This window comes from Mytilus californianus, unplaced genomic scaffold, assembly GCF_021869535.1.
Source record: "Mytilus californianus isolate M0D057914Y unplaced genomic scaffold, xbMytCali1.0.p SCAF_3, whole genome shotgun sequence".
Classification (NCBI taxonomy): domain Eukaryota; kingdom Metazoa; phylum Mollusca; class Bivalvia; order Mytilida; family Mytilidae; genus Mytilus; species Mytilus californianus.
The window spans coordinates 117,550,312-117,567,806 of record NW_026262679.1 but is presented as its reverse complement, the minus strand read 5'-3'; the positions used below and the strand labels follow the sequence as shown (position 1 = coordinate 117,567,806).

The 17,495-nt window shown below is 33.3% G+C and overlaps 1 protein-coding gene across 7 annotated transcripts in view; it reads right to left on the bottom strand.

Moving 5' to 3' along the window:
• LOC127735938 (inactive polypeptide N-acetylgalactosaminyltransferase-like protein 5) overlaps nt 1–17,495 on the bottom strand; it is a 55,450-nt gene that overhangs the window by 16,698 nt on the left and 21,257 nt on the right. For all 7 annotated transcript variants that reach the window (XM_052246383.1, XM_052246382.1, XM_052246387.1 and 4 more), the window contains exons 3-7: nt 16,745–16,911; nt 7,873–8,050; nt 5,110–5,310; nt 4,610–4,727; nt 3,183–3,371 (exon numbers count right to left, since the gene is read on the bottom strand). In XM_052246383.1, coding sequence (XP_052102343.1) covers nt 3,183–3,371; nt 4,610–4,727; nt 5,110–5,310; nt 7,873–8,050; nt 16,745–16,911 — 853 coding nt within the window. The remainder of the gene's footprint in view (nt 1–3,182; nt 3,372–4,609; nt 4,728–5,109; nt 5,311–7,872; nt 8,051–16,744; nt 16,912–17,495) is intronic.

Here is a 17,495-nt window from a genome sequence, read left to right as displayed (position 1 = left end):
ATGAGTCTGTAAAATATTAACCGTAAACAGCTGTCCGTTACTGATAACAAATAGTTAGGAGATGATGGTAATTTTTATATAACTCGAGGTTTCTTTTCGATCATACAGTGTTTAACATCACTATACATGAAATGAAACACAATAACACATCTTAACTGAAACCACTATATTGGAGTATAGACCAATACTAGCGCAAGAGCTAAAAATGTGTCGGGGAAACAAATTAAAATGTTTTGTCAAATGAAACATTCTTTAATGCAACAATTTCACAAACAGTGTTGTAATACCAACTAAAAAACTATATATATATTTTTCAACAAAGAATCAAATAATTAAACAAATGAAAATTCAAAAGACTAAGCCTTAAACAGATTTATATGCAATTCCTGTTTCTTGTCAATAATGAATAGATAGATATAGGAGTTTTATAAAAAAAAGTTTTAATTTGAGGTAATGAAGGATAAATCAAAAGTTAAACATATTTCCAGAAATGGTAGCCATAAGAGTATGGCTTCTTAGGGCATCACAATATGGAGTGGGGACTTTTTTCGGGACTCCGAGATTAGGCGGTTTTAAGCTCAGAATTTCGGGATTGATCCTTTTGGGATACGGGAATTCCTATTTCAAATTTTAGGATGTCGGAATTAAAATTTCTTTAATTTCGGGGCCTCTGAATTTTAAGCTTTTAAACCCAGGGTATCGGGATCAGACCCCATCCTCCCCTCCTCAATATAGAAGGTTTGGGAAACAGAAACAGGAAATAAACATATAATTGTGTTCGGCTTTAAAGTGAAACTAGAGAGGAATCTCTGGAAAACATTTCATACCATTCAAACTTGTCAGACACATATCCTTTAAATCGACATCATATTAATTACAATTATTAGGCATATATGTCAGTTAAATTCGCAAATTCCTGAAACAAAATGTTAGCCCCCAATCATTTCATATTTTTTCATTTTCTAAAATCATTGCCGGAAAGGTATTTTTTTCCCTATTGATATCTCAAAATCATATCCCCACACATCCTCATTTATCAAAGCATATAGTGAATAGAAGGAATCGTTTAATTTTACGTTTTACAGAAGTAAAACAGAAATTCCAGATGTTCTGTAATGAATATATTAAAAGCAATTATCAATTTTAATGAATTTAATAGTGCAAATAAATAATTTTAAAATGAGTGTAGACCAGTGTACAATATAATTTTTTTTTACCACAATCAAGCTTCTTTCACTTTCGTTGGTGACTTCCATAGTATTGTCTTTTCGATACTATACAAATAATTCAATGGTGAATATATATATGAAATTGGTTATATATATAAAGGTCCAGAGCAATACTCAGTGGTGGATCAATAAAGGGGGGTGCCGGGGATTAACACCCCCTTTTTTATTGGAAAATTTGTCTTTTTCATGGGACAAATTGACAAAAAATGTTAAGTAAATAAAGTACTAGCACCCCCTTTTTTCTGAGAAACGCTGGCCAGCACACCCCTCCTTTTTTCACAGTGATACCGATACGTAGTACTCAACTATGGGTCATTATATAGAACGTAATACGTACGTAAATTAATTTAAGGTATTGCGTTTGCGCATTAACATTTCATTTGCGCGCAAAAATCATTACTTTTGCGCACAGTTTTTGATAACATTTGCGCGCATTTATTTGACAAGTAAACTCAGGTAAATACAGGTAATAATACTTCATATATCCGTATATCTCAACTTAAATTGTACTTAGTTTGTCGTTTTATACAACCTTTTGGCAAGTTACCTACATCCCAGAAATCAGTTACCCCGATCTTTCAAAAATAACATGAACAGTTACCATCATCAACGTACTTTTTTCACTCTCTATTTACTAAGTAATGGACAACTGTTTAAGGTTAATATTTTACAGACTCATTGAAAATGTTAACTCTCTTGCGGCCAGTTGTTTTTCAAGGTTGCATTTCGTGTGCCAGAAAATACGACCGCTCGACGTTTATATGACCGTTACATTTGGGAGCCATTGTAGAAAAATATAAGTTCATATTACACTGTTTAACCTTTTGTCTTGTATTTGAAAGAGGTACAGCAATGATGAGAAGCTTGCATAAATTAAAACATAGACATATGTGTCCCTCCGGCACAGCCGATTTCGACACATGTGTTCCTCCGGCATCAAGAGGGTTAATAACCAAACGACGGCTGAGTAATGTTAGCCACATTTATTTAAAAACAAAGAAATTAAGAAGGAAAGATCTTACGGGGATTCCCCTCCGCCATATTGGGATCGTGGGATCTTCAGTTACCATCATCCGCTTGTCAACATGTATGAAAATGGTGTTAATTTGGGACTAAGAGGGTTAAAGGGAGTTAACCCTAATGTAAAATTTGTCCCATCAATCACCATGCAAATGTACGGATGTGTTCACGTCACGTGTCCCTTGTGGAACAGGAACTAAATACCATTATGGCTCACTTTAATTTTGCGTAAAGGGAGATAACCTAGAGTACTAGTAACATTTGTCCCATCACTCACTATGCAAATGTTTTTGTTTTTTCCTTGATTTCCTTTAACCATGGCATTTTATGTCTTTCTTCGACTAATGGTTTTTTCATTGCCTTTTATGTAGCGTCATATGTTTTTATTTATTATACTTAACGTAAAAATGCAATATTTTTCATTGGCTTATACGAGGGAGATAATTTACTCTATCCGATGGCTCAGCAGGAGACAATTTTTTTTAATGTCACCTCTCGTGCAGACCAATCAAAATCTATAATTTAAAAGACAATGAATTGAATTTACATCAATAATTCTTAATCCAATGCTCAAATTTTACGTTTTGTCCTCAGAACTTTTTGATAGACTGTCAAAATAAAAAATATATCTTTCTTCATTTTTGTTGTTTTTCTATGATAACTGTAACGTTGTTATGTACACACGACGTCAAAATAAAGCACTTAAATTTAGAATTTGAAAGACCATGCATATTTATTATGAATAATGCCAGAACATTCAGTATAATAAATTGAATAACACATAGCTGAGAGGGTGATAGAGCTTCGCCCCGGTTGACGTCACAATGTTTTCTCGGGGTAACAATCTGCTCTATCCCCCTCTACACTATGTGTTATTTATATAATGTCGCCTGGCGAGTAATCTATATCACATATTAACTCTTTGAAACATACCTCCATTTCAGGATAGTGGTCGTAAACAAATTTTTTATAGTTTGGTTCCATCCAAACATCCATAGCTCTTTTATAATTATATGCTTCAATATGTCTTCTTCCGCCAGGAAACGAATATGGCTGAAATCGAGCGATGTGTCCAAGACGTGAACATGGAAAATGTAAAAGACGACCTCCACACATCCACACCTGTATAATCAGTACTGGAATTATTTGATAAAACCTGAGAGAACAAATGCTATAATGCGATGAATAACAGACTATCATCAGAATACTAAACTGATACATAAAGCATCCGAATATTGGTATTTTGAACACCAGCGTAAAATTCCTTACAACGCTGATTACAACAAAATAACTAATTTATTTCATATGAAGAGTTAATTTAGGCCTACTCATTTTTATACCAGTGTAAATAAAATGAAAATTATTATAAAGCACTTCCATTACACATTTTTATAAAAGTTGCATATTCACAGACCGAAAAAAAAACATCCTAGTTTAGAAGCTTATTTGACAAGTTTTTTTCTGTCAATTATGGCATTGTAATAGTCCAATGCTCAAAAACACATCTCAGTTTCCAATTTTAGAGAGAATACAAACGTCAATATAGATGAAAGAATGAGATATACTAGTAAACAATCACATATTTAGCATTCATGGTTTTCAATCTTTTTTATTTGAGCTTTTGTGATGAAGGTAAATCCAGAGAAGTGCTTTGGAGGCACGAACTTTATTTAGTGTTATTTTCATTTGCTAGGCATGCGTTACGTTCATTTGCTAGGCATGCGTTACGTTCATTTGCTAGGCATGCGTTACGTTCATTTGCTAGGCATGCGTTACGTTTACATTTCAGAAGTAGTAAATGCTAAAAAGGCGTAATGAAACAAATAATAATGTTAGAAAGACTGAATGGAAAATGTGACATGTATGCGAGCGGAATAATGTCGGTAGTAAAACAAAGCAACAATGACCAGTTACTGATGACGATAATAGAAGTTTTGGTAATTTCAGTCGATCGAACGTATAATGGTTTTATATACAAAAAGTCCAATACGTAAACGCCATAGTCTGAGGCAAATGTTGTGTTCTACTCAAGAATGAGAAGAAACTGATAATAGGTAAAACTAAAATACTTCCGCTTGTTATACATTAATATGGAGTAGTCTATCGGGGTCAATTTATATTAAATACATAAAGATAAGAAACAATGTGGTGTTTCTGTAGTATCATTTGCTTCAAGTTCACTTGGATAGATGAGATGCTTGGACACATAAAAATTAAAAAAAAAAAACGGCTTGTAGGTTGGATGGTTTGTTGGTTTGATTTACCCCTTCGTAACATCACCCGCCCCGCTCTCCTTTACAGTACACTCAAATATTGTAAAAATGTACGAAAATGTGACACTGTTTCCAATATATTATTACCCGCCATGGAAATTCTAGGTTTTCACCTCCCCATATCTTCATTCCTTCATCATATGCACCAATTTCACCGAAATATTTACTATCAACAGCATAAGCCGGACCAACCATGACAACACCACTATAATAATATATAACCTAAGTTAATACAATATTTTTGGAGATGATGGAATGTTGAATTGTCTTTAATAAGGATGACTAAAGTATTACCAACCGCTGTTAGATTTTTTTTGTTATTCTCTCATTTGAGTTGTTTTGCTATTTGTCTTTCATTTATTATACATTGTAGGAAATGATTAATGCCGCAAACTTTTTGACATACATTAAAACATGATATAATCACTAAATTGTTAATCATTTTCTTATCATGTATTTTAGAAGTGTCAAAATGTCTATAGTGTATACTTTAAACTATCGTAAATATATTGTAGCAGACATCATAACTCAGAGGATCTTAACATAGTGTTATTGTAGGAAATAATAAAATTACAATAAGAACATACGGTCTTGGGTCTTCGATGTTTGAACCAATTTGGTCTGGTCTGAAAAACGTTTCAAAGAATACCAATCTCCAATCAAACCCATATCTTGTAAAATAACCCGGATAATGTGCATACTCCAGTGTTTTGCTATCTATATAATCCAGCATACCCATTGCTATTGTTTTTCTTTCTTTCTTAACAGCAGTCAGTAAAGGCTGTAACCTATAAAACAGCAAAAATGAGCGATTACTTTGTGTGGTCCGTCTTTTCTGAGATATTTTTATTCAATTCGACCAATGAAATTTGTTATATAAAAGGACTCATCTCAATAATGCGACAGTCGTAATGCATATTTTCCATATAGCGGCATGTCAGAGATAGTACATCATCACTTTTCTCTTATGTTTGTGGTCAAGATTCGCATACTTATCTTATTTGATGAATTTCATATTGTTATATATCTTAACGGCCTTTATGTTCTTAATCTTCCACAAATGAGTAAATATGGACAAGGCTTAGCTTTCAAAAAACTCGTTTTAAATCCTTTAAATATGTTGGTTCCTGTCCAGTCAAAACTTTGTCAATGGTAATTGCTATCGTTAGAGATATTGTGTTATTACGACAATTGTCCTTCTTTATATATTTATTGATTTTTGAATGATTGCTTTAAGCCGCATCAGCGCAAAAAGGCTATTATCTCGGCGGTTCTGTTTATATATATATATATATATATATTTGGTCTTTTGGAAAATGTTGTTTGTGCTGTATTTAGACCCCAAGAAATTTGTTTTGCATGCACACGTATAAAAATTGCGGTTTTTATCCAACGCAATCAGAGGTTTGAACGTTGTTTTCAATTTAGACTTGTTTATATATATATATATATGTGGCTTCTTTTGCTTCTTTTGCTTATTTTGTTCATAATTTTGGTTCCCCTTGCGCCAATTCGATGTTAAGGGTCTTATTTGTATTGATGTCTATTTTCTTTCTTTCATTAAAATTTTACCAATTCATCCCCTTATTCACATAGTTTTATCAGCTACTATATTATATACGTTATTATTTATTTGTATGACTTCTGAAGAAAGATTAATTAACTTGTGAAATTCAAACTATTATAATTAAGTTTGCATAACCAAACGAAACCTTTATAACAGTCGCTCTAACTTAATTTTTTTAATTCACTGAGCTTACCCAAAATTATCATAGTATAAATTTCATACCTTCTAGGGTAAGTGGGAATTTTTTTCTTGTATAATAAAATTCTTTCATTATACTAGCATGGATAAAGGTAGCATTAGTCGTTAGATCTAAATAAAATGTCAAATTTGTAAGAAGTAAAAAGGTTTATTTCAATCGAAATGTAATTTTTCAGACTTTTATTTTACAGTATATTCACAGCACTTGAAACTTTTCTGTTGTAATTAACTGAGTTCAGTCCCCCCTACTGTACTTGTGCAAAAATGACTGTTAAAGACTGATATATTTTATTGATTGTCATATTCCCGATTGTAACATTTTGTGTGGATTCGCATGGAGGGTGATGCATGCATATCAGTAGACGCTTACCCTATCGGCACACAGGTCTCGCTCATATCAGTAGACACTTACCCTGTCGGCACTCAGGTCTCGCTCATATTAGTAGACGCTTACCCTGTCGGCGCTCAGGTCTCGCTCATATCAGTAGACGCTTACCCTGTCGGCACTCAGGTCTCGCTCATATTAGTAGACGCTTACCCTGTCGGCACTCCGGTCTCGCTCATATTAGTAGACACTTACCCTGTCGACACTCCGGTCTCGCTCATGTCAGTAGACGCTTACCCTGTCGGCACTCAGGTCTCGCTCATATCAGTAGACGCTTACCCTGTCGGCACTCAGGTCTCGCTCATATCAGTAGACGCTTACCCTGCCGGCACTCAGGTCTCGCTCATATTAGTAGACGCTTACCCTGTCGGCACTCAGGTTTCGCTCATATCAGTAGAAGCTTACCCTGTCGGCACTCAGGTCTCGCTCATATCAGTAGACGCTTACCCTGTCGGCACTCAGGTCTCGCTCATATTAGTAGACGCTTACCCGGTCGGCATTCAGGTCTCGCTCATATTAGTAGACGCTTACCCGGTCGGCACTCCGGTCTCGCTCATATTAGTAGACACTTACCCTGTCGACACTCCGGTCTCGCTCATATCAGTAGACGCTTACCCTGTCGGCACTCAGGTCTCGCTCATATCAGTAGACGCTTACCCTGTCGGCGCTCTGGTCTCGCTCATATCAATAGACGCTTACCCTGTCGGCACTCAGGTCTCGCTCATATCAGTAGACGCTTACCCTGTCGGCACTCAGGTCTCGCTCATATTAGTAGACGCTTACCCGGTCGGCACTCCGGTCTCGCTCATATTAGTAGACACTTACCCTGTCGACACTCCGGTCTCGCTCATATCAGTAGACGCTTACCCTGTCGGCACTCAGGTCTCGCTCATATCAGTAGACGGTTACCCTGTCGACACTCCGGTCTCGCTCCTTTTGGATTTTATACGATTCCCTCAGTTTTTGTTTGTTACCTTGATCTGTCTCTACCGAATCATCGATGTATGAGATTTGAACATTAGTAAATACTGGTGCCTTAATAGACACTAGTCGGCTGAAATGATAGTATCTGAACATCACGTGCATTATTGCATTAGAAAATATCAATACGAGTCAGGTTAAACAAAATAAATCTTTCTGGCATTCTGACCGCTCGATTAACTCTATTGTGTGTGACTAATGTGACAATCATTCACTTACCAGTTTATATTAACCTCCATGTGACTGTCAAAGAAGACAACTACCTCCCCCGTTGATTGTTTCCATCCTTTTATCCTTGCCTTTATAAGTCCCTCACGTGTAGGATTTCGTATCAGTTTTACTAAACCTTTCGGGAACTTTTTACTGATATATTTGTCTAGCAGAGATTTTAGTTCAACTGAAAATATGCCGTTGAATATAAATTATGTGTAAACTGGTTTAAGCATGTGTAAAATTTTCGTGTAAAATGAAAATTGACAAAATTGAACCTGTATTACTTTTAATCTATGAGTTTGGTTTCTCTTTGCATTTCCATTTATCTATTCCTGAATAAGGCAGCACTGTACAATGTTGTTGATAAGTCGTATAAAGGGTATTAGACCGATGAGTAATGCAATAAGATCAGTCCACAATAGTTTGATGATATCAGATCGTACAACTACTGATATGAACATACCATGGAAGTGTTAAAAGGCTGATATCCATTTGAAAAGAAAACCCTTTATTAAAGAAGATCAAAAAGGCAAAGTTGGTATATTTGAATTGTTTTCACCTGTTTCTATGGGATTTAAAAGTTTAATGTAAGTGCATAATTTAGGATTTTTTGCATCTTATATACGTGTTTTTACTTAAATTATAGTATGGTACTTCGAGATATTTGTGAACTTTTAAATTAAAGACATTTTTTTTTTCATAACACAGTCGATTGTGATAGGTACAAATACATGTGGAACTTTTATGTGCATAAGCATAAATTCCGCCGAATTAAAAAAATTCCACAGAAAGATAAAAGAATAATCTTTTTAAAGCACTAACTTGCATCTCTGCCCTCGGCAACAGTTTTTTTTGCCAAAAAATTCCAAAAAATGGGCAAAAATCTCATCGAAAAGAGAAAGTAGAGTACACCTTTTTATGATCAGGCGTGTTTGAGTTGACTGTTTTGTCTTGAAAACGTATAAAGCAAACATATTAGATACTTCATCTTGCTTCAGATTCTATCATTTTTTCATCTAATTAGATTTTTTTTAGTATTTTTTTTTACCTTCGAAAATCCCCCCCGATAACAGATCAGACAATTCTTTTAAGTTGACAAAAGGCATACAAGTACATTTAATGACACGTAATAGCTAGTAGATACATTTGTCTTTTTGAAATCCAACTGTCATGTTAGAATCGCTATGAAGCTATGTGCTGAAATCTATCGGTTTTCAAGAGCTAAATTGACAGCGCAACATCCCTACAATGGCTTTTATTTTCACAATTAAAAAAAATATGTGGCGTAATGGGGAGATAATTTTGATGAAGTAGAATCCTGGCTGTTAAATCGATATTAAAGGGGCACTAGCTGTCAAATTCATGTTCACCGATTTGAGATGAATTCTCATATTTGATTTATAACATACTAAAACGTATTTTCAAATTACAATAAGTCTGAAGTAAACAGTTAACACTGCGTTTACTCGATAAGTATATCAGAATTTCGTGTGTTTTTTAGTCTAGCCATCTGATTAACTTTCGAGAAGACCACCGGAGACTGCCGATTGTCATATAACCCGATATAAACATAAACATAAAAATAAACAAATACCGACCTCGTGCAATTGGATATTTCTAGGTCTGTTTTATTTCATGTTAAAGTACGATTTGAGAGTAATCGCAGTTACTGAAAGCTAGTTAAAAGCCAAAAACATTTAACAATAAAAAAATCATGCATCAGTGACTGAAATCAATTAAAACACATCCCAGGGATTTAGTGTTCTGACGCCATGAACAGTCAAAGAAGACATGACTTGTGCAATGCCAAAATAAAAGTATCGACAGGTAGTAGGATAGTTAGGACTTAACCTTATAATAAATATGTATCATGTTATATATAGATAAAGCAATTTCTAAATAGAAAATGAACGTGGATGTGTATTTATACATCCCAAAAACCATTCGAAAAGAATACAAATTTTAGTTATGTTTTAATTTGTTGATGACAAAATCGATGTTCGTGCCAATGTAAACAATATTCAAAGATCTTATTACAACATTAATAAGATAACCTTTACTAATAAGTTTGTTTAAAGGTTCGATGAGTTAAGACGGATCACATAGTGATTTCCGCGCTTTTAGTACAATATTACCGTAAAATTTAGGATGGGAAATATCGTTCATAATAAGTTTTCTACAGTTACAGCCAAATTTACTTATCAAATCTTTGTATTTATGAAAGAATTTAGTAAATGTTTTCAGTAATTTAACGAAATCCCTGACTTAACAATTTACTAGTGATGCATTGATTACGTTCGTTAAAATCTATGACATCACTACACACACGGGCAAAACATACGAGTTGTGATATATAAACACCGTATGATGGAGCAAAAGGAACATCGCCGTCTAAAAAAGGAAAATTAACAATAGGGAATGAAAAATCGTCTCTTTTGTCGTAAATTTTAGTATGGAGTTTCCCTTAAGAAATTGAAATGTCTAAATCTAAAAAAAGACAACTAATGTTGTTTATGTAAGATTTATTTAAAGTAAGTTCCTGAGGATAAATTTCGGTAGTATATTTAAATAACTCTGGATTATTTAACGAAAAAGTATCATCAAGATAACGGTAGGTATTGTTGAATGTGTCAACCAAATGTAACAATGACGTGTCTTTACTGAGTTTGGCCATAAACTGTGATTCATAGCAATACAGGAATAAATCTGCTATTAAAGGGGCGCAATTAGCGCCCATAGGAATACTTACTACCTGTCGAGATACACTTTATCGCCGAAACGTACATATATGTTGTCCAGGAGAAAATTTAAAGCTTCAATCATATCTTCACATTTCCATTAAGTGTATCTAGTATACTTTCTTTTTTCGTTACAGAAAATGGCTTTAAACGATTTACAGCAAACAAATTTGCAATGAGATTTTTAAAAGACCATTTAATTAAATATGAAAGATTGTGTGGAAGTGTAGTGTAGCCAGTAGAAAAATCATAACAGTCACCAGAATTAAAAGGACGATCAAAAGCACGTATTTTATCTATAAATAATTAATACTATTATTTTCATAAACTTTATTACAAAAGTTATTAACAAGTTCTTTGGTAGTAGTAAGGGAGGTAGTTAGAAGCACTGACAGATTAGTAGTAGAACATTATTTTACTAGAAGCGGAGATGAAACGAAATTTAAATGGTTGTTTGTGTAATTTAGGTAACCAGTACATAGTCGGGACTTTTAAATGTTCGGAAGAGGCTTTAAGGTGGATAGTGACAGTGATATGCTTGTTTACAATTTAACTCTTTGTAGAAGAATTGATAATTTCGTTTTGCAAAAGTTCCGTGTAGTATATGCGTCACACCAAAACTACATTATTGGCTGCTTTGTCTGCCGGTACGAACACAAACCGCCTTGCGAGTACTTGGAGTTTATTTTTTATTCTAGAAATGGGTATATCATGAACCCTATTATTAATTTCAGAACTTTTTTTCAAAATGAGATATACGAATATCAACAGTATTCATAATATCTGTCTAGAGATTTTTTATACAGTATACATATTTAAAATAATATCATCAAAGATACCAGGCTTATAATTTTGTACGTCCGACGCGCATTTCATCTACAAAAGACTCATCAATGACGCTCCAATAAAAAAATGTTAAAGAACAAAATAATCCAGTGGTGAATGTAATCACAAGTTCCTTTGCATTGTCAGAAATAATAATCTTCGATAACTATTGGATATAGACCCGACGCTCCGCAGCATATCAACTTGAAAGAGAAGAAATTCAGACTGTTCATAACGACCCAATTGCAGTCGAAACGTCAGATGTAATTTAAAAGAAACTGGAGATCAATTGTAATTCTTACTCATATAAGATCAAAGCATATGGATAGCTATAGGACCAAATGTTTATAAAAGTTATTGCCTTTAAATGACGATTTAACTCATTATTTTGTATATTTGCCAAAAACTACAGTAGACAGAAACTGAATACAGAAAAAAATGATCAGCAAAGCAAGATGAACAAAAAAGGAATCTTAGTCATGCATTATATTCTAGTCTTTCATGTGGAAGATTGATCATTGTTGGAAATGATAATAGATCCAAAGGAGCGACACATGACCTTAAGAGCCTCTAGTTTTTATTTTATCTCGGTTTCTATATTCTAACTGGATTTACGATATGGGAACATTCGACAAAAATCAGTTGCTTCTTATTTGTATGCTCTTTTTTTCGAAGATAATATTTTAAATAACGATATTTCTTTAAAAGGGTTGGAAATTCTTTAAATAACATAGTACCATTTCAGCCGTGTGTCTTACAACGTGTCCCATTTTAAAGGCTTAAATTTGTACCTATAATTATATTTCTAAAATATTTAAATAAAGGCAGCACTAGTATACCGCTGTTCAGAAGTCATAAATCGATTGAGAGAAAACAAATCCGGGTTACAAACTAAAACCGAGGGAAACACATCAACTATAAGAGGAAAACAACGAAATAACAGAATACATAAGTGCAACAAAAAACAATCAACAATGCAACATACATAGAAACGAACTATTAGATAACAACTGCCATATATCTGACTTTGTACAGGACATTTTAAGAAAAAAATGGTGGGTTGAACCTGGTTTTGAGGCTAGCCAAACCTCCGCGCTTTATGGCAATGTTAAATATACCGTTAAAATGACAACATTACATGACGGGAATATGTGAGCCAAAATTTGTTCCTGTGAAAAAAGTTCCAGTGGAACTTATATCACAGGAAATATGTTCTGGGAAAACTTTTTTCACAGGTAATTTCTATATAAGTTGTTCCATCTCTATAAAATAAGTTCCACACTTTACCTTGTGAAATAAGTACCGGGTTGGTGAAATTTGTTCCTTACCTAGTGAATAAGTTCCGGGTTTATGAGATTTGTTCCTTACCTGGTGAAATAAGTTCTGAGTTTGTGAGATTTGTTCCTCATCTGGTGAAATAAGTTCCTTGTCTGTGAAATATGTTCCACTGGTTAAACAAGTTATCTTATATACTGAGCATTTGTCATCAGTGAGTTTAAAGTTATCATTCAAGTGCATTATAAAAATAAGTATTATATTAATAATATAATAAATAAAAAGTGTAAATCATCCAGTTTGGATCCTATGGAGTATAGCAAATGTTTAATTATATACTCTGTAAAAAATATCTAAATAACACTTTTGAAGTAGAAAAGATTAGAATAAGAAAAATCATTCAGAAAAAAAGTTTAGTTTAAGAGGAACATATGTACTAATTTGAAAAGGACAAAGTGACTTGATCATTTATAAATATCAAAAGACATGTAGAAAAAAAAGACACACTCTTTTGAAACTGTGCCATGTCCTAAGTACATGTATGACTAGAACACGGGGCCATGACAGTTAACAGGAACCAAGGAGGAATACCGCATAAAACATAAATACAAATTATAATACATTACCATCGCTTTTATTTCTTATCTTCATCCTATAGTTACAGTCATGCCTTCAATTACAAATGTATCCCATGCAAGTACACTCAGTACACTGGTACAGCATTTAGCTTGCATTATAATTTAAGTGTAACACGAAAATGTTTCGGTGTGCAATAATGATTGAGCGGAACTTATTCATTAGTTTCTATGAAATATTCACATGTTCGTTTAAAACTAATGTCACATGAACTTATTTAAAACTTTTTAATGTTAATTGAAACAAAATTCATGGAGCTATGATTTTTGTTCCGGGACTTATTTCACATTTGGCCAAAAAATTAGTTCCGGAACAAATTTTACAGTGCTGAAACATATTTTCTGTGATATAAATTCCGGTGGAACATATTTCCTATGAAATTTGTTCCGGCGGAACAAATGTCACGCCGGAACAAAGTTTTTGTTATAAATACAGTACAAATACATGCAAGAACACCAAAGACAGATAAATACATAAATAGATAATATAATAGTACATTTCGACATTCACAGTGGATAGTACACAAAAACAGCTTAATAGAATTACGAAGTGTGTGTCTGTAACACGAATGGATCAACGCCACAAAAAGTAACGTCACAAGTAAATTTCTAAAAATTGGATATAAATCAAGATTATGTTTACATACGAATAGAAAATAAAAAAAAAAATGGAATCACAACTACAAAACGATAAAACACAAAACAATATCCGATCAGAATTACAAAAAAAATCCACCGACCTAACCATCCTATTTTGGAGTTACCCTCATCCTGAGTTAGAAATGGTGGGTCTTTCATTTCTGCGTGTCTGGTAATTCGAGAAATCTCTAGATAACTTTTATTTAGAATGATAGTAAAATCCGGAGTTAGCTCCCCTAATTGTTAATTTCTAGTACATTTCAACCAAATTATATCTTGAATTACCAGAAAAGGAAAAGGAAACGATTGTTATATTTGTGCACCATTATACATTTTGAACATAAATTAATGTCTACTTGAGTGGGTTTTTGTTTGTCATGTTTTCACCACTGCCTGATTCTTAGGCAGATTGGCACTTAAATATTGCACACTTTCCTGACGAGAACGATGCAATAAAATTTGAACAAACCATTTTTTTAATAATCCGCCATTTCATGAAGTATTTTACGAAAATCAAAACATCATTCACTTGTTCGAAATTGTGATTATTATTGAACCAACATTATCCTCGAGTGGCAGTAAAGAAACTAGAGCTTATTGTTTAAATCTTTCAATTCCTGTGTGTATTTATTAAAAGTTCACTTCAGGTCGTCATCCTTCAATCTTTCCAATCTCCCAAAAGAACGAATCTTTATTTTGATGACATTAGGGAATATATTGCAAACAAAATGTTTGTATCAAAATAACTGTTAAATGTCTACCATTTAATCTGAAATAGTGAAAATACAACGGACTGCCTAACATTTTTTTTTCTGTTTTGAAAATGAAAAAAGCAAATGCTGGAAATACGTCAAAAAGGGAAAGGTAACGAAGACAGAAGGTACCAAAGGGACATTCAAAACTCATTTAATTATAAGTCGAAATAAACTGGGCAAAAAAACGAGAAGACGACGAAAACACAAACTATTCCACAAAACACAACTTAAAAAATTAAAGACAAAGCTTGACAACACAACAACAACAAAATCAGGAGCTCGACATAAAAATTTCAACAATAAGCATGCGTCCACACAATACGTCAAGCTCTTAGTCTGAGTCTTAAGAAAGTTATTTGTAAATCTGACACAAATTTTGAGCATTCCTGGTCTATGTATGTCCAAAATGCGCTTCAGAAGCATGAAGTTTATCAAAGAGAGGCGGAAGATACCACAGAGGTATTTAAACTAATAATTCGAATACAAACAGACAACGATATGGCAAAAAAACAAAAAACGATCAACACGCTAGCAACCGGTTACAAAAAAACCCATAGAAAACCAAAGATTCAGCAACATTTACCCCACCAAAAACCAGAGTGATCTCAGATGCTCCGAAAGGATAAGCAAATCCTGCTACACATGGGTACCCGTCGTGTTGCACATGTAAGTATAAATTTTGCCAATAATTAGGATAAGACAAGACAAACTTAATTTGAAGCTGCGTTGTGGAAATATATTTCTTTAAAAGTTTGAAGCTAAATTTGGTCGTTTTGAGGTGAAAGTAAAAACGTCATTTACACTTCAAATATACCGGGCATAGTTAAATCTAATACTTTAAGATAGTGAATGTTTTACAAGTTTTAAACCTGAAATATTCGTCTGTGTCAAAGGAGAAGATAAAATAAGAACACTTTGTTCACCCCTATAATTCGAGAATTACCTGGTTTTTGGTGTGGTTTGTGTTGCTCAGTCTTTAGTTTTCTATATTGTGTTTTGTGTGCTGTTGTTTGTCTTTTGGTCTTTTTTCTTTCTTTTTTTGCCATAGCGTTATCAGTTTATTTTCGACTTAGGCGTTTGAATGCCCCTTTGCTATTTTTCGCCGCTCTTTTACAAATTATTCTAAATCTATCAAATATCATCTTCAGATGTTCAGATGATATAAGTCTGATGGATATCAAAATTTATAAAATTTTTAGTCTGTCTAACATATCGACAGTTGGGCTTCAAATCTCTTACATTTAGTGCAAAACTTCAAAATAATCATCTTCTCAATATACTATTTAGATATGAGCAGAAGTTTTTCCTAAAAAAAAGTCTTGTGCCTCAAGATGTATTCCAAAAAGAAGTTAATGCGTGTAAAATGTGTTTTTAGTTGAGGCGGATATCTGATATCTATTTTGTTCCCAAAATATGTCTAAAATGGCAATTTTAGGTCAAATATGTCAGTTCGACATGTTTATGACACCAAAATGACATCACACATGGCCAATCTGCACTTAAGCGTCCAGATTAAACCAACCAGTTGCCTGTTAATTTATTAATAAAATTTACATATTTTTGAAAGGATTGAATTATTTTTGTAATTTGAAATTTCCTAACTTTTCTACGTATTTATACAATTTTGATATTTGATGAAGATGTAATCCAGATAAACGCTTCGAACGCACGAGCTTTGTAAAGTATTAATTTTATTCATTATAACATTATGTAAGGGTCGGAGGAAATCGTTTACTTACCCAACTAACTGTCTCAGTGAACTAATGTTATTTCTTGTTGATGTTTTTTTGTCTTATTATCTTTGTAAAATCTCTGTACCAATTTAAGCCCGGTATATGATAGTTATTTTTCACTCGTTCTGTTGGTTGATAACCTATGATTTTGTCACGTTTTATAGACTTCCCCTTTTTTGAATTTGCCTTTGAGTTTAGTATTTTTGTTATACTTGTTTTTGACAATATGTGTCTTCTTATAAAGTGTTTCAAAGTAAGGGAGGGAATTGTTTACCTACCCAACTGACTGTTGTCGTCAACCAATATTATCTCCTGTAGAAGATGTCTTGGTGTTCTGTTGATAATACTATATACAGTGCGTATTAATACCGATGGCCACTCTTCGTAAAAGGGGATAATAATACTGGTTTTTGGTAAATCATTACTATATTCTATGGTCTTACATCTGGAAATAAGTATCAAATTATAAATATATAATGGTTTGTTTTTATCGATCATTGATATATAATACAATAATGAGCACATCATGAAGTGCATTTACATTTTAAGTAAATATAAATGTAAGGCTAAAGATAATGTATTAAGAAATAGCATTTACAAATTTCATGTACTTTATTATGGGAGTTTACCTGACATAAAAATGCAAATTATAAACAAACAGCATCAATATTTCGCAGCTGTTTAAAAGCTAGGTTTTATATTACTTGTTAGTACTCTTATAAACTAGGTCTTAAAGAAGTAATGAAATGAATATGATTAATACCGTACCAATTTCTGAACAGACAGTCTGCATTGTAAGGAAAATTATGTTTTGTGTTTTGCAAAATTGCTCCAAAAAACATGCAATTCACTCAAGGGGCTTGCTATCAAAACTGTGCAATTCACCCAAAGGGCTTGCTATCAAAACCATACAATTCACTCGAGGGGCTTGCTATCAAAACCATGCAATTCACTTGAGGAACTTGCTATCAAAACCGTATAATAACCTTAGGAATCTTAATGGTAAAACAATACAATTCACTTGATGGG